The sequence below is a fragment of the Saimiri boliviensis genome, chromosome 5, assembly GCF_048565385.1.
Source record: "Saimiri boliviensis isolate mSaiBol1 chromosome 5, mSaiBol1.pri, whole genome shotgun sequence".
In the NCBI taxonomy this organism is placed as follows: Eukaryota; Metazoa; Chordata; class Mammalia; order Primates; family Cebidae; genus Saimiri; species Saimiri boliviensis.
Genome location: NC_133453.1, coordinates 37,705,886 through 37,729,099, shown reverse-complemented (window position 1 = coordinate 37,729,099; position 23,214 = coordinate 37,705,886). Strand labels below are relative to the sequence as shown.

Genomic DNA, 23,214 nt, shown 5'->3' with positions numbered 1-23,214 from the left:
TTGGCCTTGAACTTCTGGGCTCAAGTGATCCTTCCACCTCAGCCTCCCAGAGTGCTGGGATTACAGGCATGAGCCATCACACTCGGCCTGTAAATGTGTTTCTTTCTTAGCTCTGCTACTTAACCTCCTACTTTTTATACCAGTTTTTATTCTCTTTTTTTAAAAAAAACTTTTTTCCTGCACACCTTTAAATGATGATGTTCCCAGATCCATTCCTAGCATCTTGCCTTTTACCTGTGTTCTTCCTGGGTGATCTCATGGCTTCCCCACCGTATATGTAATGCTACTTTCCCATCTGTATTTCTAGTTCTAATCTTCCTTTTGAACCCTAAAGCAGGGTTTCCAACTACCTACTGGGATACTTCTTCCACAGTCTCCATATGACATTTCTGAAACTGAATTTATTATCTTTTCTCATTTGTGTACTCCTTACTCTAGTTTCTGCTTCTCTTGTATCTGGTATTGTAGTTACCAGTATCTCTGTATATTAGTTGCTGAAATTAAAATCCACATTATGCATGAGTCTATCCTCATGTCTCTGAAATCCCTACATATATAGCTCTTTAGGTACCATGTCCTGTTGATTCTCTTACATAGCCTTTGAATGTTTTTCCTTATTTTCATTTTGTTTGCAATTGCCATGGCTTAGCTTGGTGCTCTTTCTCCAAACTTAAGTAGCTTCCCAACTGGCCTTCTTGCTGCAGTCCCTTGCATCCTCTATCCTTCATCATTCTTCTATTAGATTTTCATTTTATACTGTTAATGGAGTAGTGCCATACATCTACATAAAGTCCATTTCCTCTTTGTATCAGACTATGTAGGCTTCCTTCTTTTCACTTTCTATTGCATTGTCATTTTCTTTGTTAATTAAATGTTTTAAAAATAAATTAGACCTCATGAAAAAACCTGTTCAGTAGAAGTAGTTACTAACTTGTTCTGGGAAAGATGTGAGCCACTACTTCCCAATGTAGAAGGTATGATCAAACAGAATTACGCAGAAAAATACAACTGTACATTAGATTGATTCATCTTATGCCTGACCAATGATATCATTTGAGAAGTTAAGGGGGGATTTGTCATCTTTATAGTGTTTTGTTATTTGTAGTTATTTGCATGATGGTGTTACTTTATATATTTTATATGAATTATTTTTATTTACCATAAGTGAAATGTCATTATTCATAGTTAAGTATATAACTTTTTTCCAATCTACCTATAAATTATGCACATATTTGTATTACTGTTCTTATTTCAGTCAGATAATTGGAAGGTCAATATAAAATAGTAGCTATTGTTTATTTTATATTTAATGTGTACCAGGTGTTTCACATATATTACCCTTCATATACATAACAACCTGTAATGAAGTCTCCATTTCACAATCAAGAAAACATAGATTCAGAAGTGTCATATGACTGAATAATTGGCAAAATTAAATTTGAATCTGGGTTCACCACTTCATAGACCATGTTCTTTTCATTATACCAGCCCTGCTTTTTTACAGGATGTTTAGTTTATAAAATATGTTACATGTATTACATATATATGCCTCAGATTTATGTATTAAATTCCATGTCCAGAAAGTAAACACTTCCACTCTTAGTCCATGTATTATCTCTTAATTAAAGGTAATTTATCTTACTTAGTATTGCTTTAATACAAAATGCATTGTAAAAATAGTTCTATTACATTAATACAATGAGAATATTTCTTCCCTTGACTTAATTATTGGCAACCTTTAGAATTAAATATAAAGAGAGTACTTTGCCTATTTTTGAAACAAATGATACCATTATTAAAAGTAGATACTATTTTTAAAACATTTATTCTTTTTACCATATGTAATTGTCAAAATTGCCATCAAACATCATAGATTTTATCAAAGTACCATCTTATAATATACATATTGTTTTCATCTAACAGTCAGAAACATAATTAACAGTCTGAAATGACAGATGGGCTATAATATTGTTTTTTACTTTACATTTAATAGATATTTTGTGTTCATAACAGGTATCCAACACTCACAACCTTCCAGTGATTCATTGCTTTTGGAAGTAGTGAAACAAGTAAAAGTTAGTGATATGGAGGAGGATAAATTAGACCTTCCTGAAGAGGATATGACAGCTAGAATAAATGTGTATGTATAAATATTTACAATTATTTTGTTCTGAGAAAGGGGTTTACAAAATCGTGGAAGATACTTGCTTGAAATTCTACCACCATATTTTTCCCGGGGTCCAACAGTTAATGCTCTATCAGCTGTTAGGAGTGTATCAGTATTAACTGAAATTTTTAAGGAAGGCTTCTTAAAACTGGGATAACATAGAACTGGACCTTGAAATAGAAAGTATTTAGAACTGTATGATAATGAAATCAATATATTGTATTTGTGAGGTTTAGCTATAGCTGTGTTCAGATGGAAATGTACAGCACAAAATATAAACTGTTAAGCAAAAGAAAGACAATTATAAAGACAAAAGCAGAAATTCATGAAAAAGAAAAACAAAAAGATTAAGAACATTGAAGCCTAGTTATTAAAAAACAAACAAACAAAGAACATAAACCTCTAGCTAGACTGATTAAAAGAGAAACAACAAATTGCCTATATTAGGATTGAAAGAGGAACTATTGCTACAAATAATAAAATGATTGAAAAGAATACTAAAGACTTTATGCCTGTAAGTTTGACAGCTTAAATGAAACAAATTCTTTGAAAGATACAAATTACCAAACCTCCCTCAAGAAGAAACAGATAACCTGAAAAGCCTTAAATATATTTTAATTTTTAAAATTTGTACTTTAAAACCTTCCTTCAAGCAAATGTAAAATATATTAATTTCTTCATCTCTTCTTTATGTTGCTACTTTTATATATTACACTTCTTTGTATATGTTCAGTAATACAGTTTTATAAGGCAATTATAGGAAGAAAACAAATATATACATTATTTATTTATGTTTGCTACATAATTATCAATTATCATACTTATGTACTTTATTTCTTTGTGTGTACATTCATTTGTCATCTGATATCATTTCCTTTCATCCTAAAAGACTTCCTCCAGTTTTTTTATTTGTGCTTTTTTTGGTGTGTGTGGGGTTTTTTTTGTTTGTTTGTTTTTGTTTTTGTTTTTGTTTTTTTGAGACAGGATCTCACTGTGTCACCTTAACTGGAGTACAGTGGTGTGATCACACCTCACTCCAGCCTCCACCTCCTAGTCTCAAGTGATCCTCCTGCCTCAGCCTCCTGAGTAGCTGGGACTATAGGCATACCACCACATCCAGCTAATTTTTAAATTTTTTAAAGAGACAGGGTCTCACATATTGCCCAGGCTGGACTCGAACCCCTGGGCCCACATAATCCTCCCAAAGTGCTTGGATTACAGGCCACTAGAGTGAGCCACTGCACTCAGCCCTCTAGTATTTCTAATAAGGAAGGTCTGATTGCCACAGACTGTCCATTTGTTATCCAGGGAGTTCTTCATTTTTATTAATCCAGATATATCTCACAAATGTAAAATTTACCATTTTTAAAGCCTACAATTCAGTGAGTTTTTTTACTGTTTTCACAGATTTGTACAACCATCCCCACTATATAATTCTAGAACATTACTGTCACCCCAAAAGGAAATCTTGTACCTTTTAGTGGTCGGTCCCAGTTTTCCCCTTCTTACATGCCTTGGAAACCACTAATCTACTTTGTCTCTGGATTTTTCTACTTTGGAACATTTTCTATAATTTATATAATTTGTGTTATGGCTGATTTTCATTTGGAATAATGTTTTAAAGATTCATTTGTGTCTGGCTTATTTTCATTTTGAATAATGTTTTCAAGATTCATTCATGTTGTAGCATGTAAGAGTACTGCATTTCTTTTTGTGGCTGAATAATATTATAAGTAATACTCCATTTATAACCATTTATGGTTATCCAAAATGTAGATAATCACTTTTTGCTTATCCATTCATCAGTCAGTGAGCATTTAGGTTGTTTCTACTTTGGGGCTATTATGAATAGTATTTCCATGAATATTCATATACAAGTTTTTGTGCAAACATAAATTGTTAGTTATCTTGGGTATCTACCGAGGAGTAAAATAGTAAAACCTGGCCTAGTAGGGATTGTCTGTGGGTCAACATAGCTTGGTGGTCATTTCATTGCTTAGAGGTTGTTTAACTCCCTGATCCAGCTGGATGCTATAGCATATGAATATAATCCTAGCTATTCAGGAGGCTGAGGCAAGAGGATCACTTGAGGCCAGGAGTTTGGGACCAACCTGAACAACATGGTGAGACCCTCTCTCTAAAAAAATAGGTCAGGCTGGTGGCTCACATCTGTAATCCCAGCCAAGGCGGGTAGATTATGAGGTCAGGAGATCAAAACCATCCTTTCCAACATGGTGAAACTCCATCTTTACTAAAAATACAAAAAATTAGCCAGGCGTGGGCACCTGGTCCTGCCACCACGCCCGGCTACTCAGGAGGCTGAGGCAGGAGAATCACTCTAACCCAGGAGGTGGAGGTTGCAATGAGCTGAGATTGTACTACTTCACTCCAGTCTGGGTGACAGAGCAAGATGATCTTGGCTTATTGCAACCACCGCCTCCCAGGTTCAAGCGATTCTCATGCCTCAGCCTCTCAAGTAGCTGGAATTATAGGCGCATGCCACTACGCCCAGCTAATTTTTTGTAGAAACGGGTTTCACCATGTTGGCCAGGCTGGTTTCAAACTCCTGACTTCAAGTGATCTGCCCACCTCAGCCACCCAAAATTCTGGGATTACTGGTGTGAGCCACTGCGCCCAGCCTAATATTTAACTTTCTATGTTCGTAAAGCCACATGTTCAACCAAGAATGAGTAGCTGTGTCCCAAATATATGATTTGTTTACATTTTAAATTACACATGGCAAATATTTCTTTGAAGCTTAGTTTGATATTACAAATTGAGGACCAGGCATGGTGGCCTTCAATGTGTCAGTACTTTGGTAGGCCCAGGTGGACATATGACTTGAGCTCAGGAGCTCCAAACCAGCCTGGGCAACATGGCAAAATTCCGTCTCTATCAAAAATACAAAAAATTAACTTGGCGTGGTAGTGTGCAGCTCTACTTGGGAGGCTGAAATGGAAGGACTGCTTGAGCCTGGAAGGTGGAGGTTGCCATGAGGTTAGATTGCACTACTGCACTCTAGCCTGGATATAAGAGTGAGACCCTGTCTCAAAAAAATATGTACAAGTTGACTAGATTCAGTAGTATCCTTTGGTGACATAATCAGGATTTTTATTTATATTAATTCAGTAATTTTTTTAGATTTTCTTGATTATTTTCAGGGTACTGAGTAGGGGAAGTTATGCAAGGGACTATCTTGGTAAATACTCAGTCGGCTTTCTAATTGGGATTTTTTTTTCTTTCTTTGATGACTAGTGAATTTGATGGGTGTCAGACTCGTTCGTTTTAAACTGAAGAACCAAAATACTTTTTGTCATTTAATATAAATAACCCTCAGACTATTTTCTTTTTTAGGGTTACTCATTCCTCCATTTATCACTGTAAATATTAGTATTTAAGTGTTTGGGAAAACCTTCTTTGTGGTAATTATTTTTTTAAAAAGAATAGCTTAGTTTAAAGTAAATGGTTGCAACATTACAAACTTAAGTTGGTGATACAGAACTTCTTCATGGAAATCCACTGAAAATAAAATTAGACTTAGTCATTGGTACCCTGGACATGAGGCAGATATGAAATGTCTAGGATCAAAGAGTAGCTGGCTTAAAAGATTTACTTGAGTAACATTCTGTGAGTAATAGGAGCTCCGATTTCTATATTTGGCAGTTAAAGTCACCTAGGTCACTAAAAGACTGTCTCTTTTTCCAGTTACTTTCTCCAGCAAACATAAGTAACATTCCTTCTATTATAAAGTGACTTCACTTTAAGTAAGGTATGGCAATAGTAGCTCTTTACATTATTTCCAGTTCCCTTGTTAGCAGGATGCTGTGATGGTGATGCTTTAGTTTTAGTTACTCTTGAAAAGTCGCATTTTATAATTTAAGATTCATGTTTAGTACTTCTAAAAATCATTTACAAAACACCACTACAGTGTAGTCTTAGTCACAGATTCATAAACTATTTCGTGGGTCAATTCATGTCTCCCAGAATATAAAATGACATGACCTATATTGCCTTATTTTTCAATTGTCCTCTGCTAGTTGTTTTACAGGGTTACTATATTTTATTATAATGGTCTGTATAAAGTCAAAATGTAAAGCTTATTTTTAATGAAACTGAATCATTGAGTAATAAAAATATTTGGTCACTTTAATATGCAGACTGTTTCTCGAGGGTAATTCAGATATTCTTTCCTGGACATTAATTTTACATATGTATGATGAGATTTACATTTGATGAGATATGTGTGATGAGATTTATGTTTGATTTTACATATATATATATGATGAGATTATATAATGAGATTTATATTTGAGGCCAGGGACAGTGGCTCATGCTTATCATTCCAGCATTTTGGGAAACAAAGATGGGTGGCTCCCTTGAGCTCAGGATTTCAAGACTAGCCTGGGTAGTACGGCAAAACCCTGTCTCTACAAAAAATATAAAAATAAGCTGGGCATGGTGGCATGCACCTATAGTCCCAGCTACTTGGGAGGCTAAGATGGGAGGATTGCTTGAGCTTGGGAGGCAGAGGTTGCAGTGATGGAGCTGACATTGTGCCACTGCCCTGAAGCCTGGGTGAAAAAGCAAGACCCTGTCCCCCCCGCCCCCCCCAAAAAAAAAAGAAAAGTAAGAGGGAGATTTCTACTTGAATATGGTATTCTTTTGCATTTAAGAAAAATAAATGGTTAGACTTTTCTGTTTATTGGTTTTCTGTTTTTTCAGTGATGAGAAAGAACAGGAACAAAAAGAAAAATTGATATTGATGGAAGACTGTGAACTCATTACCATAATTGATGTAATTCCTGGCAGATTAGAAATCACTACTCAACACATTTACTTCTATGATGGCAGCATTGAAAAAGAAGATGGTGAGGAATTCTGGAAAAAATAATTTTTGTTATTCAGTAATTAAGTATCCAATTTATTAATCACAAATGAGAAGAAGAAAGTGGTAAGATAGAACTGTGAAATTGTACTCTATCAAGTAAAAGGAGAAAAGAATAGTCAATATGGGGTTAAATTTGGTATTCATCAAGGTGTGGAAGAGAATGCTTTTTAAAAGTTATTTATCAATTCATTTTTAAGGGTTTGGCTAGAGGGAATTGTTGTAAATTTAAGTTACAAATTACAGTCTTCATTTTTTTTTTTTTTTTTTTTGAAACAGAGTTTTGCTCTTGTTGCCCAGGCTGGAGTACACTGATGTGATCTCTGCTCACTGCAACCTCCACCTCCCAGGTTCAAGTGATTCTCCTGCCTCAGCCTCCTGAGTAGCTGGGATTACAGGCATGTGCCACCATGCCCAGCTAATTTTGTGTTTGTTTCTTTCTTTTTTTAGTAGAGACAGGGTTTCTCCATATTGGTCAGGCTGGTCTCAAACTCCTGACCTCAGGTGATCTGCCCACCTCAGCCTCCCAAAGTGCTGGAATTACAGGCATGAACCACTGTACCCAGCCTAATACAGTCTTTATTTTATCATGCCTTTGTATGTGTGCTTATTGCTATAGGCTTCCCGTGTCATCCTTTATATGATAATAAAAGGATGATTAAATCCAAGATGCCAACATACAGAGAAAAGGAAAACTTTCTGAGATATATTAAGAATTATCGCCGGGCGCGGTGGCTCAAGCCTGTAATCCCAGCACTTTGGGAGGCCAAGGCGGGTGGATCACGAGGTCAAGAGATCGAGACCATCCTGGTGAACATGGTGAAACCCCGCCTCTACTAAAAATACAAAAAATCAGCTGGGCATGGTGGCACGTGCCTGTGATCCCAGCTACTCAGGAGGCTGAGGCAGGAGAATTGCCTGAACCCAGGAGGCGGAGGTTGCAGTGAGCCGAGATCGCGCCATTGCACTCCAGCCTGGGTAACAAGAGTGAAACTGTCTCAAAAAAAAAAAAAAGAATTATTTTGTATTCTAATAGGAAGGCAGTAGAATAGTTATAGAACTTTAAAATAGTTTTAAAAGAACCAGTTTAAATATCCAACACATTTAACAAATGATTTATATAGTATAGAAATTAAATTTCCTTTTCCTAAAACCTTTTGTCAAGAACTAAGAGGTATTTTCTACACAGCATGAATAACTTTATATGGTACTTCAGTCACAAGATTTCTTCTATTTTCAGGAGTAGGCTTTGATTTCAAGTGGCCTCATTCTCAAATTCGAGAGATTCACCTCCGGCGTTACAACTTAAGAAGATCAGCCCTTGAGATTTTTCATATTGATCAATCCAACTACTTTCTCAATTTCAGAAAAGAGGTATGTAGTATGGTTTCAGGAAATCCCAAAGTACTAACCTTAAATAGGTTTCCAGCTAGTGAGCTCTAATGGAACTTTGGGCTGTACTCTTTTGTCAAGACAAAATGTTAGAGTAAAAAATATATAGTTTGGGGGTTAATCAGCATATGAATTTTTGTTGAGATTTGTTTATGTTTCAGTTTTGGGGGAGTTCAGCTTTTATATCTATGGCTAGATAAAGTAGTAGAATTTTGAGTGCCTCATTGCATTCAATTGTGATGTAATATATAATATGTAAGCTACTACTGGATTTATTAAATTAGATTGGTTTGAAATTCAAAAACAATGGTGAATCTGTTTCTTCTAAGAATATAGTAAATTCTTAAATAACGTAAGTTGTTAAGTGCATACGCTCTGAAGCCAGATTATTGGGTTCCAAGTACTGTCTCCACCACTAGCTGTGTAAGCCTGGGCTCATTACCGAGGCTGCTTGGGCTCAGCCTTCCTTCCTTCTCTCATTCACTTGGGGTCAGACATGTATTATAGTCTGAAAGCTTTCCCCACCTTGCATAGCCCTCTCATTTTCTCTCATAGGCATTTCCCCTACTAAAATCTTTGCATTTTAATTCTATTTGGCATCTGCTTTTCAGAAGACCCACGTTAGCATACACAATAACTAATTTTCCATTCTTCTGTGGAACCCAGGTTTACTTATTGATGATTTGATTCAGTTGTTTAAAGACCATTTTTCTAATTTTACAAAAGGAAGTCTTTTTGCTGTTACAAGGAAGTTTTCCTTCATAGGAAAACACAAAGCATGTTTTTTACAGGAAGCTGTGTCATGTAATTAAACTAAGTCTGCCCCTGCTAAGTACTGGATGTTTGTACAACTTCACTGTCTTTAAAGCACATTTGTATAAAGTATCTGATCTTCATAACAACCTTGAGATTAAATGTGGCAAATTTGGCCAGATGCAGTGGCTCATGCCTGTAATCCCAGCACTTTGGGAGACCAAGGCAAGTGGATCAAGACCAGTCTGGCCAACATGGTAAAACCCCCATCTCTACTAATAATTCAAAAATCAGCCAGACATGGTGGTGCATGCCTGTATTCCCAGCTACTTGGGAGACTGAGGCAGGAGAATCACTTGAACCTAGGAGGCAGAGATTGCAGTGAACCAAGATCATGCCATTGCACTCCAGCCTGGGCAACAAGAGCGAAACTCCATCTCCAAAATAAATAAATAAATAAATAAATAAATAAATAATAATGCAGATTCTGGCTGAGTGCAATAGCTCACCCTATATTCCTAGCACTTTGGGAGGCCAAGGTGGCTGGATCACTTGAAGCCAAAAGTTTGAGACCAGCCTGCCCAACATGGTGAAACCCCCATCTCTTCTAAAAATACAGAAATTAGCTGGGTGTGGTGATACACACCTGTAATCCCAGCTACTCAAGAGTCTGAGGCAGGAGAATTGCCTGAACTCTGGAAGTGGAGGTTACAGTGAGCCGAAATTGTGCCACTCTGCTCCAGCCTGGGTGACAGAGTGAGACTCCATTTCCAAAAAAAAAAAAAAGGCAAAATCCACTATTCTTTTTTAATAGTTAAAGACACTATAAGTGAATTTTGTAACTTCGCATTTGTATGGCCCTGAATAATTCACAATACTATAAGGATAAATACTATGTTTAATTTACAAATGAGACTCATAAATTAATTTGCCAAGATGATTAATAAATTGCAGAACTAAATTTGAAGTAGACTTGAGCAAGTTTTCTAATTCAGAGTCTAGTGATCTTTCTATTATACATGATAACTTCTGTAAAAATTATTTTACAAAATTTTTTAAATAAATTTTTAAAAAGAAAACTATTTTATAAAATAGTTTTACAACATTTTGTAAAAAAAAAAAGTTTTTGTAAAACTTGCATGGCTTGACTTTAGCAAGTACCATAGAGAAGTTAAAAACATAATCTACGGTTTATATGAAATGTCCAAAACAGGCAAATCCATAGAGACAGAAATTAGATTAGTATGTGTCAGGGAATGGGAAGGAGACAGAATTGAGAAGTAGCTGTTAATGACTATGGCATTTCTATTTGAGGTGATAAAAAATTTCTAAAGTTAGATGATGGTGATAGTCACACAACTGTGTGAATATAATTAAAAAAAAACAAAAACAAAAACACTGAGGCTAGGTATGGTGGCTCACACATGTAATCCCAGCACTTTGGGAGGCTCAAGTGAGAGGATCACTTGAGCCCAGGAGTTTGGATCATTGTGGGCAACATGGTAAAACCCTGTCTCTACAAAAAATACAAAAAAATTAGCCCAGCATTGGGAACACACACCTATAGTCTCAGCTACTCAGAAGGCTGAGATGGAGGTTCACCTGAGCCAGGAGGTCAAGGCTGCAGTGAGCCAAGATCACACCACTGCACTCCAGCCTGGGAAACAGAGACTGTCTCAACAAAACAAAACAAAACACACAACATTGAATTTTATACTTTAAAAGGGTGAATTTTCTCTCAATACAGCTGTCATAATGACCATAATCTTCCAAGTTTGTCTTGATTAATGTTTAAAGTATAAAATTCTGTTTTTTATAGGTTAGAAACAAAATATATAGCAGACTGTTGTCACTTCATTCTCCAAATAGTTACTATGGAAGCAGATCACCACAGGAGTTATTCAAAGCATCAGGATTGACACAGGTAGGAAATTGTAATAGTCTGTACTGAACTGTTCTGTAAAGCTTGCTTCTTCTGATTATTTTCCTTTGATTTTTATAACCTCTGTTCTTTCATTCAGACTAATCTTCTGAATTATCTTTTAGTTTTCCTTTGTTTCCCTCACACAGACAGTCCCCTCTCTGCCACTTCCTGTATCATTCAGTTCATGGGTATATGTGTCAATAATTTTCTCTTTTAGAAAAATAGGGCCGGGGGCCAGGTGCTGTGGCTCACGCCTATAGTCCCAGCACTTTGGGAGGCTGAGATGGGTGGATCACGAGGTCAAGAGATCGAGACCATCCTGGTCAACATTGTGAAACCCCGCCTCTACTAAAAATACAAAAAATTAGCTGGGCATGGTGATGCATGCCTGTAATCCCAGCTACTCAGGAGGCTGAGGCAGGAGAATCACCTGAACCCAGGAGGCGGAGGTTGCAGTGAGCCGGTATCGTGCCATTGCACTCCAACCTGGGTAACAAGAGCGAAACTCCGTCTCAAAAAAAAAAAAAAAAAAAGAAAAAAGAAAAATAGGGCCGGGCACAGTGGCTCATGCCTATAATCCCACCACTTTGGGAGGCTGAGGTGGGCATATCACCTGAGGTCAGGAGTTCAAGACCAGCCTGGGCAACAAAGCAAGATCTCATTTCTACAAATAGTTTAAGAAATTAGCCAGTGGACCAGGTGCAATGGCTCATGCCTGTAATCCCAGCACTTTGGGAGGCCAAGGTGGGCGGATTACCTGAGGTCGGGAGTTTGAGATCAGCCTGACCAACATGGAGAAACCCCATCTCTACTGAAAATACAAAATTAGCTAGACATGGTGGCACATGCCTGTAATCCAAGCTACTAGGGAGGCTGAGGCAGAAGAATCGCTTAAACCCAGGAGGCGGAGGTTGTGGTGAGCTGAGATCGTGCCATTGCACTCCAGCCTGGGCAACAAGAGTGAGACTCTGTCTCAAAAAAAAAAGAAAAAAGAAAAAAGAAATTAACCAGTGTAATAGGGCGTCACTTTAGGCCTAGCTACTTGAGAGGCTAAGCCAGGTAGATTGCTTGAGCCCAAGAGCTTGAGGCTGTAGTAAGAAGCTGAGGCTTGAGCCCAGGAGCTTGAGGGTGTTGGGAGCTGTGATTGCTTCACTGCACTCAACTGCAGTGACAGAGAGACCATTTCTCTGGAATAAATAAATAAAATAAAAGTTTTAAGGTATTCAAATAAAACCTTTAATTGAAGAAAAGACAAGGTTTTTTTTCTTTGTTTTTTGGAAAGAATTTTCATCAAGACCTTCTAGACTGTGGTATAAGCTTTATGTTGAATTTTCTCTTCCTTTTTTAGAGACCAATATTTAAAAAGAAATAAATTTAGGAAAAGTATATTGATTTATCTCCCCGTTGAACTTTTTTTTCTTTTTTAGCTCATTCTTTGTACTATCACTAATAGCTACCAATGTCTAAGAGATAGAGATTTTTAAATTTTGATATTGCTCTTTTTTGTGCTGTCTAGAAATGGGTAAACAGAGAGATATCAAATTTTGACTACCTTATTCAAATAAATACAATGGCAGGACGAACCTATAATGACCTTGCACAGTATCCTGTGGTAAGTTTTGCATAAGCCTTATAAATGTGGGATTGCCCTATAGTTTTATAAATTGCAAAAGTATATACATGATACTTATTTTTTATTTAAAAACCTTTTGCCTTTCTGTATGTTTTCTACCCATTTATTTTCAAAAAGTATATAAACATGAAAACAAATTTAAGTAAAAGTCCTTTTTCTTTCACTTCATTGAAAATATGCAGTGGGGCTGGGCACAGTGGGTCATGCTTGCAATCCTAGCACTTTGGGAAGCCAAGGAGGGTGGATCATCTGAGGGCAGCAGTTTGGGACGAGCCTAGCCAACATGGTGAAACCCCGTCTCTACTAAAAATACAAAAATTAGCTGGACATGGCGGTGCATGCCTGTAGTCCAGGCTGTTCGTGAGATTGAGGCAGAAGGATCACTTGAACCTGGAAAGTGAAGGTTGCAGAGAGCTCAGGTCGTGCCACTGCACTCCAGCCTGGCAACAGAGCAAGAAAAAAAGAAAAAAAAGAAAGAAAGAAAGAAAAAGAAAAGAAAAGAAAATATTCCAGTGGAATTATAGGAAATAATGCTTCTAGTTATTGAACTAAAGCTGAATGGTATTTATAACAGGGAAAAAAGATTTTTAGAGACTATCCCTTTTTGTCTTTAGATAAGCATTTGATATTAGATATGGGGATATTAGCTTCTTTAGGAAAGAATGTCTAAATTGTAAATTATGGCTCTTTTAGTTTCCCTGGATTTTACAAGATTATACTTCAGAAGAGTTGGACCTTAATAACCCTGCCGTATTTCGAGATCTTTCCAAACCAATTGGGGTAGTTAATGATAAAAATGCCAAAGCTATGCGAGAAAAGTAAGTGCTCCTTATTCCTTTTGAAAAAGACACATTGCTTGTTTGAATTTGTATTGATTTTTTACTATGGCCAACCCCCCCAAAATTTTTTTAACCTTACTACTATTTTTGATAATCAGAGTCTGATAGTTACTTCACTAAGTTTTCTTGAAAATATCTTGGCAGGCGGAGTGCGGTGGCTCACGCCTGTAATCCCAGCACTTTGGGAGGCCAAGACAGGTGGATCACAAGGTCAAGAAATAGAGACCATCCAAGCCAACACTGTGAAGCCCCATCTCTACTAAAAGTACAAAACTTAGCTGGGTGTGGTGGCACGCACCTGTAGTCCCAGCTACTCCCTGAGGCAGGAGAATCACTTGAACCCAGGACATGGAGGTTGCAGTGAGCTGAGGTCATGCCACTGCACTCCAGCCTGGTGATAAAGTGAGACTCTGTCTCAAAAAAAAAAAGAAAGAAAAAAGAAAATATCTTGGTTGCCTTTCAGAAATCTTGACTATAGTTCTGTTGATTTCCCTTCATCAAATTTAAATTGATATTGCTCAGAATGTCTTTTTACCATATAATAATTATGTGCTAAAGAGTGATAAATTCTGGAAATTTTTTTCCCCAGATATTTTAAACTGTATAACCTAATAATCAAACATATTAAAGTATCTAATATAATAGTTGGGTAGATATACAACTAATACTGGTGTGTTGTTATTCAATAATAATGTGAATAATGAAGAGTGAATGTGTGGGAATTTAGACCATGTCATTTTGATAAGAAGAAAATTTTATTGTTCTGTTTATGATCTACTCTGACAACTTCTCACAATTAATTTTTTTAAATATAAGTTATAATTTCATACAATTAATTTTTTCAAAGCAAGCTGCCCACAGGCAAAAGAATAACCTGATTTTTTTTTTTTTTTTTTTTTTTGAGACGGAGTTTCACTCTTGTTATCAGGCTGGAGTGCAATGGCGCGATCTCAGCTCACCGCAACCTCCGCCTCCCGGGTTCAGGCAATTCTCCTGCCTCAGCCTCCTGAGTAGCTGGGATTACAGGCATGCGCCACATGCCCAGCTAATTTTTTGTATTTTTAGTAGAGACGGGGTTTCACCCTGTTGACCAGGATGGTCTCAATCTCTTGACCTCGTGATCCACTCGCCTCGGCCTCCCAAAGTGCTGGGATTACAGGCATGAGCCACCGCGCCAGGTGAATAACCTGATTTTAATTTCCCTTTTTCTCCCTGTGAACTTAGGGATGACTTTTGAATTTTGAATTTTAATAAGGACAAAACTGTTTTACAAATTCACTTAGCTATAGATTGATATGAAAGTAGATGGTATTTTTTTTCCTACTTTTTCTTTGCAGATCTTCCCTAGGACATTTTGCAGTGTTTAATATTTTATTTGATTTGATTTACCAGTGGAACTTGGCTGTGTATATATGTATTTCATCACTACCATTAGTCATACTTTTTTTTTCTGATAGTAACCAAAAGAAGGTTTTGTAATTTTTTAAAACAGTGTTCTACAGGAAATACTTGTATACATAACTTATTATATTGATAAAGATGCAAGTTGTTTTACATTTTAGTGGTATGTTTTTGCATAGATACAAATAACTTTGACCTGAAAACTTTTTTATTCCCCTGAATATTAATGGTTAATATGTAAAAGGAAATTGGCCCCAGCTTAATGAACCAATTACTATTTTGGTTTTTGAAATTCAGTGTTTATGACCTACAAAATCTTTCATTTCAGATGTCACCATTCAGACTAATTATGCTTATATCAGTGATAGACCTTGAGGAATCACTATGTATCTTTTGCTGATAATCTGGTTTAGGCCTTTTTCCTATCTACCATCTCTTTTTTTCTTTTACCTTTAAATTTCTAGGCATTAATTTCCATAATTCTTGACCAGTTCTCCTTTTTTTTTTTTTCTGTTACCTTGGCCACAAAAGGATGTCTAGCTATCACAGTGCTTTTTACTAGGGAAAAAAGGGGGAGGGAAACAGTCTTAGTGTCTAAAAGGTAAATAAATAGTTAAATTGTAGTACATCTATACAATATTATATACATGTTAAAAATAGACTACTCAATCACTTGATGTCCATAGAAAATTGTTAAATGCAAAATATAAGTTATGAATATTATATATAGCATTTTTATGTAAAAAAGTATATTAATTTATACATTAGAATAGATAGATATTCACCAAAAAATTAGTGTTAATTATCTCTGGGATGTGAATTGTAGGTTGACTTTAAGCGCTTTCTGTTTTAATTCTCTTCTGATTTTTCTACAATAAACATGTATTGTTATTGCATAATACAAAACTATTCCAGAATTGTTTGTGATATTTCATTGTTCAGAAAAGAAGTATTAACAAATAAAACTTTTTTCATTTGCTAGTATGGTATAATGATGATATGAGTACAGAGTTTGATAATGAGGCATATGAAAAAGGATGGACTTTTAAAAAACTGTGTTTTCAGAAATAAAATACGAACTTATGCCCCCTATGTATTCTGTTATTGTGGTTATAAAACTTTAGGATTTTTTCCCCACAGATATGAAAATTTTGAGGATCCTATGGGAACTATTGATAAGTTTCATTATGGTACTCACTATTCAAATTCTGCGGGGGTCATGCACTATCTCATTCGTGTAGAACCGTTCACCACCCTCCACATCCAGCTTCAGAGTGGAAGGTATGTTTCAAGTAAATAAACTGTTTTTTTATGACTTTATGTTACTGTTGGAAACTGTTTGCCTTCACGTCATGTACTGTGTAAGATAACTTTTTTTATTCTCCTGTATGAAATTTCAGTTCAGTTAAAATTGATAAACTAGTTTGAGAATAAGTCACTCAAACTGACTCACACAAGTGACTTAAGGAAAATTCCTTTTTCAATGTTATCCCAGTGTACTTTTGTGATTCTTACTGTTTTGAGGAATCTACCAGAGATTTATAATTAGATCTGATTTAGAGCTAAATCTAAGGCATCACTGGAGAGTCAAACTGAGCCAATGCCTATGCCTATGTAGTCTTAAAAGTATGTATGAAGAGGAGTAGAAGGAGTAGCAATAAGAGACTCTTACATTATTGCAGCAGCTCAAACAAGTCTGTGATACCACTGTATTTACACTGTGGGTACTATAACTTAGCTATGTTGTACATTTTCCTAATAATCCTAAGGAAACCAGCTTTTCCATGAATCTTCTGTTCCTCAGTAAATCCTCCACAAAGCTCCCTATTTATACATGTTTTGTCTCCATCTTGCCTTATTCTTTAACAACAATTTTGCCTTTCCTACCCAATCCTGAGCTATGTGAATATTGACTATTCTGTTCTCACAGTTAGCCTGGGTTCCTTATTTCTGTCTATGTACAATAAGCCTTGGCTTTCAAGAAGAGACTCTGGCCCTAAGGTCACTAAACATCCCCAGATGTTACATGTACCATAATAGCAGATACTTTTCTCCCCGTAAGATGCAATAAAGTAGGCCGGGTGCCTTTCAATAATTTTATGGCTAAATGATTTTTTTACAGAGCTTCAAAAATGATTTTATAATACTTCAAAGGTCATCATCAAGAAAGTAAAAACTGCCCAGACATGGTGGTTTACACCTTTAATCCCCAACACTTTGGGAACCCAGGCCAGGTGGATCACTTGAGCCCATGAGTTTGAGATCAGCCTGGGCAACATGGAAAAACCCCATCTCTACAAAAAATAGAAAAATTAGTAGGGTGTGGTGGTGCTCATCATAGTCCCAGCTACTCAGGAAGCTCAGGTGGGAAGATAGATTGAACCCAGGAGGTTGAGGCGATAGGAAGCCATGATTGCACCACTGTACTCCAGCCTGGGTGACACAGCAAAGCTCTCTCTGAAAACAAATAAAAAAAGAAATGAAAACTATGTCTGATAAGGGACTTATAGATTTGTACCTAGAATATATAAAGAACCATTACGCTCAAGGTGAGGTGGCACACACCTGTAACTTCAGCTGCTCAGGAGGCTGAGGCACAAGGATTGCTTGAGCCCAGGAGTTCAAGTCCAGCCTGGGCAACATAGTGAGATGCCCATCTCCATTTAAAAAAAGTAGAGAGAGGGAAGAACTCATACAGCTAAACAATAAAAAGACAACCCAATTAAAAAATAGACAAAGGATCTGAATAAACATTTCTTCAGAGGACATATGCAAATGTTCAATAAACACATGAAAAGATGCTCACAAAAACCACAGTGAGATGCCACCTCACACCCACTATGATAGCTATAATAAAAAAGACAAATAATAATTAGTGTTGATGAGCATGTGGAGAAATTGGAACCCTTATAAACACTGCTGATGAGAATGTAAAATGCTGCAGGTTTTGTGGAAAATAGTCTGGCAGTTCCTGAAAAGATTAACTATAGAGGGCCGGGTGTGGTGGCTCATGCCTGTAATCCCAGCACATTGGGAGGCTGAGGTAGGTGGATCACTTGAGGTCAGGGGTTCAAGACCAGTCTGGCAAACATGGTCTGTCTCTACTAAAAATTCAAAAATTAGCCGGGCATGGTGGCAGATGCCTGTAATCCTAGCTACTCTGGAAGCTGAAGCAGAATTGCCTGAACCCAGAAGGCAGAGGTTGCAGTGAGCCAAGATCACATCACTGCACTACAGCCTGGGTGAGAGCAAGACTCCGTCTCAAAAAAAAAAAAAAGATTAAATATAGAATTGCTGTATAATCTGTATGATCTAGCAATTCCACTTCTAGATACATACCTAAGATAATTGAAGACATATATTCACACAAAAACTTGTACACAAATATTCACACCAGCTTTTTTCTTTGAGACGGAGTCTCACTCTGTCGCCCAGGCTGGAGTGCAGTGGCTCAGTCTTGGCTCACTGCAACCTCCGTCTCCTAGGTTCAAACAATTCTCTTGCCACAGCCTCCAGAGTAGTTGGGACTGTGGGTGCGTGCCACCACACCCAGGTAATTTTTTTGTATTTTTGGAAGAGAAGGGGTTTTGCCATATTGCCCAGGCTGGTCTTGAACTTTTGATCTCAAGTGATCCGCCTGCCTCAGCCTCCCAAAGTATTGGGATTTTAGGTGTCAGTCACCATACCCGGCCATACCAGCATAATTTATAACCAAAAAGTAGAAACAAACCAGTGTCTATCTACTGATAAATGAATAAATAAATGTGATCTATCCACCTGATGGAATATTATTTGCCCATGAATGGATTCAAGGAATGAAATACTGATACATGCTATAATATGGATGAGCCTTGAAAACATTATGCCAAATGAAATAAGCCAGAAACAGAAGGCCACATATTACATGATTTACATGAAATGTCCAAAATAGATAGTCAAAACAGGTAAAATGAAATAAAAATAGGCCTAGAGATAGAAGGTACATTAGTGGTCTCCAGGGGTGGGAGTAGGGTGAATGGGCAGTGGTTGCTAATAGCTGCATTTCTTCTTGGAGTGGTGAGAATGTTGTAAAATTCATTGTGATGATAGTTGCACAACTATGAATATACTGAATTAAACCCTTGAATTGTCCACTTAAAATGAGTGATTTAGATAGGTTAATTTTATCTCAATTAAAACTATACCTCTTCTTGAATATACTACAATGTTTTAGGTGCTCTAATGTCTATAATTAAATTCAAAATTCTGCTAAGATCAGCTCTGCCTCAAACCAAGATTAAATAGGTATAAAACACAAGAGTCAAGTTAGTCATTAATGTCACTTTTTTTCCTTGTAGCATGGCTTTACCTTAGACTCAAGGCTATTATTACTTAATAAATCCACGAAAACAATATCAAATGAAATAATAGAAGGGATTTATACTGTTTGTGATTAGAGGAAGCGTTAATACAATTGCAGCATGTCCACTTGAGCTTTATTCAGCTACCGTAGATGCAGTGCCCATGATTAAATTTAAATAAATAAAATTAAGCCAGGAGCTATGGCGTGGGCTTCTTAGTCTCAGCTACTTGGGAGGCTGAGGTGAGAGAATCACTCGAGGCCAGCAGTTTGACACTGCAGCACGTTATGATGGTGCCTGTGAATAGCCACTGCACTCCAGCCTGGGCAACATAGTGAGACCCTCATCTCTAAGTAAAAAAATTAATTAAAAATTAAATAAAATTAAAACAAGGTAATAGATTATGCAAGTAAAACATAAAAGCTTTAGTCACAGAGCTATTTCCCTAACTCATCCTCTGGTTTTAAGCAGATGAGTTTGTAAAGATATTTATATATCAGTGATTAAAGCAGCAGCATTCCTATAGATGTATTAACGAAGTATATTTACATTATAATGTTTATAATCATATTTATACTCTGATTTTCAAATATTGAAACAGTACTCACTTTCTATAATAAATTTTAATTTGTAAAAGTGCTATTTTTAAAAAAGACTTTAAGATTATATTTAATTTGTTTGAAATTTTTATCTAGTGTGGTTTGGTTTTCAGCTACTTCAACTAAGGTGCTACTGGTGATTAAAATTAAAGTGTTTAGTTTCTGACAACAAAATATGAAAGATATTATCATAATAAAGAGAGTAAATTTTATGTGTAGGCATTAAAGAGGAAGATTCAGAAAACAGTACCGCTAATCATTAGGAACACCGAAGGGAGTTTAAAAGGCTTTGTTTCATGCCTTCTTGTTGATTTCATTAAATATTTACATTCTCTTTTAATTTCTACATGCAGATTTGACTGTGCAGATCGACAGTTCCATTCTATTCCTGCTACCTGGCAAGCTCTCATGGATAATCCATATGATGTGAAAGAACTTATTCCTGAATTCTTCTATTTTCCAGAGTTTTTGGAAAATCAAAATCGTAAGAAATAGGGATTAAAACTTTGACTCAGCAGGTCTCAATGGAGGAACCTCAAAAATTAGGAGTCTCTTTAGGACATTTTTGTGATATCCTGTAGATTATTTAAGATTCATTCTGTCTGTGGATTACTTAGTGACAGGGCTAAACTAATGGCACAAATCTTACCTTCCAGGGAAGTGCTATAGGGAACTAAGCTAAATGAGTCAAATTTGAAGCAGTAAGAGAATTTATCAGACTACAGTGTTTACTACGGAAGCAAAAATGGCCATATGCTATTTCAGCTGTATATACCACTTAGGTTAAAAGTGTTTGAGTTGGATAAAGTGAGGATTTAGACTACACATCAGCTGACTGCAGATCTATGAACCAACTCCACAGGCAAACTCATGTTTTTACACATACAATTTCACTGGAATATAGCCAGCACTTTTTTTTTTTTTAAGATCATGTCTTACTCTTTTGCTTAGGCTGGAATCCAGTTCTGTGATCACGACTTATTACAGCCTTGACCTCCTGGGCTCAAAGAATCCTCTCAGCTCAGCCTCCTGCGTAGCTGAGACTACAGGTGTGCGCCACCGCACCTGCAGTTTTTTTTGTAGAGATGGGGTGTCTCACTTTGTTGTGCAGACTGGTCTCCAACTTCTGGGCTCAAGTGATCCTTCCACCTCGGCCTCTCAAAGTGCTCGGATTACAGGTGTGAGCCACCATACCCTGCCAGCCAATTCATTTTTGTATCATAGAAGGTTACTGTCAAAGTAAGCATAACAGCAGATTTGAGTAGTTGTAACAGATATGATATCACTCACAAAGCCAAAGATATTTATTCTTTAACTTTTATAGGAAAAGTTTGATAATTCCTGATTTAGAGCATATAAGAGTAGGCAAATTTAAAATTATGACAGGGTATAAGTTACTAAAATATTTGAAAATTTATGTTTTTGAAGTAGAGAAGTGTGGAGTTAAATATTAATACATTTTTTAATGTCCAAATCCTTTTTCTGTGAAGTAGTTTTACATTTACTTTTAAGTGAAAATAAAGAAATTGGCAATATTTTTATTATTGGTGTTCTTTAGGGAGGTTCCACAATGTTTAAAGGGTTATTACCAACTTTTTTTCCTGGTCCTAACATGGAATGTTAATGTTGGCCCCTTCATTTATTCAGTACAATTATTGTCATACTGAGGAGAACATATCCAGGGCTTAATGTACTTCGACCATGTGCTCTGGAATAGGCTCTTGGAGGCAGGGCATCACAGTAAGGCAGTCAGAATTGCTGACTTTCAGAAAATCAGGTAAATTTGTTGACTGAGTCTGATCCTGAACTCTCAGTCAGCCATTGGACTGGAGTCTCCTAACACAGGTATCTAGAATAGGAGAGATGAGCAGACTACATTTGGATGGAGAACTTAAGGTAGTCTTAACAATTTATATCAGAGCTAGTTGCTGTCTTTAGCACCATTGTCCCGATGGCCCCCACTTCTAACTATACATTGCCTCTTTGAAATGAGCTGTTTGGGAGAAAGCAAATAAATCAGTTAGAATGCTTTTAAGAATAATTAAAAAAAAAAAAAACAGAATGCCTTTAGGAAAAATTTTAATAAAACCAACTCAAAATTGTGCAAACAAGGAGATTTTAGTGTTTCCCATAATAAAAATCCTGAGGTATGCTAGTTTCAGAGAACTTAGCATCATCAGCGCCATTTTTTTCTGTATCTTCACTCTGCCATTCGAATATTTTGGCTTTGGCTAGTTCCTCTCATGATCACAAATGCCTAACACGGTTTTAGGCATCATAAGCCTAAAAGTATCTAGAAATAAGTGCGTATCTTATTTCTACAATAGTATCTTAGATATAAGTGAGACTGCTAATCCATTGTGTCCTTTCATAAGGGTGAGAAACTCTTTCTTATAACTTCTCCTCATTCTCCAGAATTGGGTCATATACCAACGGCTAGATCAGTCACCTGGAATGGGCATGAAATATAGGGCAGAGATGGACAGTTGAATGAATAAAGGTTCTGCTAGGAAATAAAAAGGAGAAATGGCTATCAGGTGGGCAATGAATAGTACCTGCTACACTGTGGTGAGTTTACCACAAAACCAAAGACCCTGTGCATCCTGTCATGACATTTAAACTCTCTAACTTGTGATACACTGGTATTTTAAGGCAGCACACTGATATTTTAAGGCCTTCCTTTTTTTGTTTGTTTTTTGTTTTTTTGTTTTGTTTTGTTTTGTTTTTTGAGACAGAGTCTGACTCTTGTTCCCCAGGCTGGAGTGCAGTGGCACGATCTTGGCTCACTGCAACCTCTGCCTTCCAGGTTCAAGTGATTCTCCTGCCTCAGCCTCCTGAGTAGCGAGGATTACAGTCATGTACCACCATACCCAGCTAATTTCATATTTTTAGTAGAGATGGGGTTTCTCCATGCTGGTCAGGCTGGTCTTAAACTCCCAACCTCAGGTACATTTAAACTCCTCTCCAACTTGTGATACACTGGTATTTTAAGGCTTCCTTTTTTTTTTTTTTTTTTTTTTTTTGAGACAGAGTCTCTTGTTCCCCAGGCTGGAGTGCAACAGCACGATCTCAGCTCACTGCAACCTCCGATTCTCAGGTTCAAGCAATTCTCCTGCCTCAGCCTTCCAGGTAGCTTGGATTACAGGCATGCGCCACCATACCCGGCTAATTTTATTTTTGTTTTTGTTTTTGTTTTTGAGACAGAGTCTTGCTCTGTCACCAGTCTGGAGTGCAGTGGTGCAATCTTGGCTCACTGCAACCTCCGCCTCCTGGGTTCAAAT

At 36.8% G+C, this 23,214-nt stretch overlaps 1 protein-coding gene across 10 annotated transcripts in view; it reads left to right on the top strand.

Moving 5' to 3' along the window:
* NBEAL1 (neurobeachin like 1) overlaps positions 1–23,214 on the top strand; it is a 210,698-nt gene that overhangs the window by 136,867 nt on the left and 50,617 nt on the right. For all 10 annotated transcript variants that reach the window (XM_039470091.2, XM_074399227.1, XM_074399224.1 and 7 more), the window contains 8 exons: positions 2,014–2,140; positions 6,890–7,035; positions 8,293–8,426; positions 11,017–11,121; positions 12,638–12,733; positions 13,448–13,572; positions 16,135–16,275; positions 20,287–20,417. In XM_039470091.2, the coding sequence (XP_039326025.2) occupies positions 2,014–2,140; positions 6,890–7,035; positions 8,293–8,426; positions 11,017–11,121; positions 12,638–12,733; positions 13,448–13,572; positions 16,135–16,275; positions 20,287–20,417 (1,005 nt within the window). The remainder of the gene's footprint in view (positions 1–2,013; positions 2,141–6,889; positions 7,036–8,292; positions 8,427–11,016; positions 11,122–12,637; positions 12,734–13,447; positions 13,573–16,134; positions 16,276–20,286; positions 20,418–23,214) is intronic.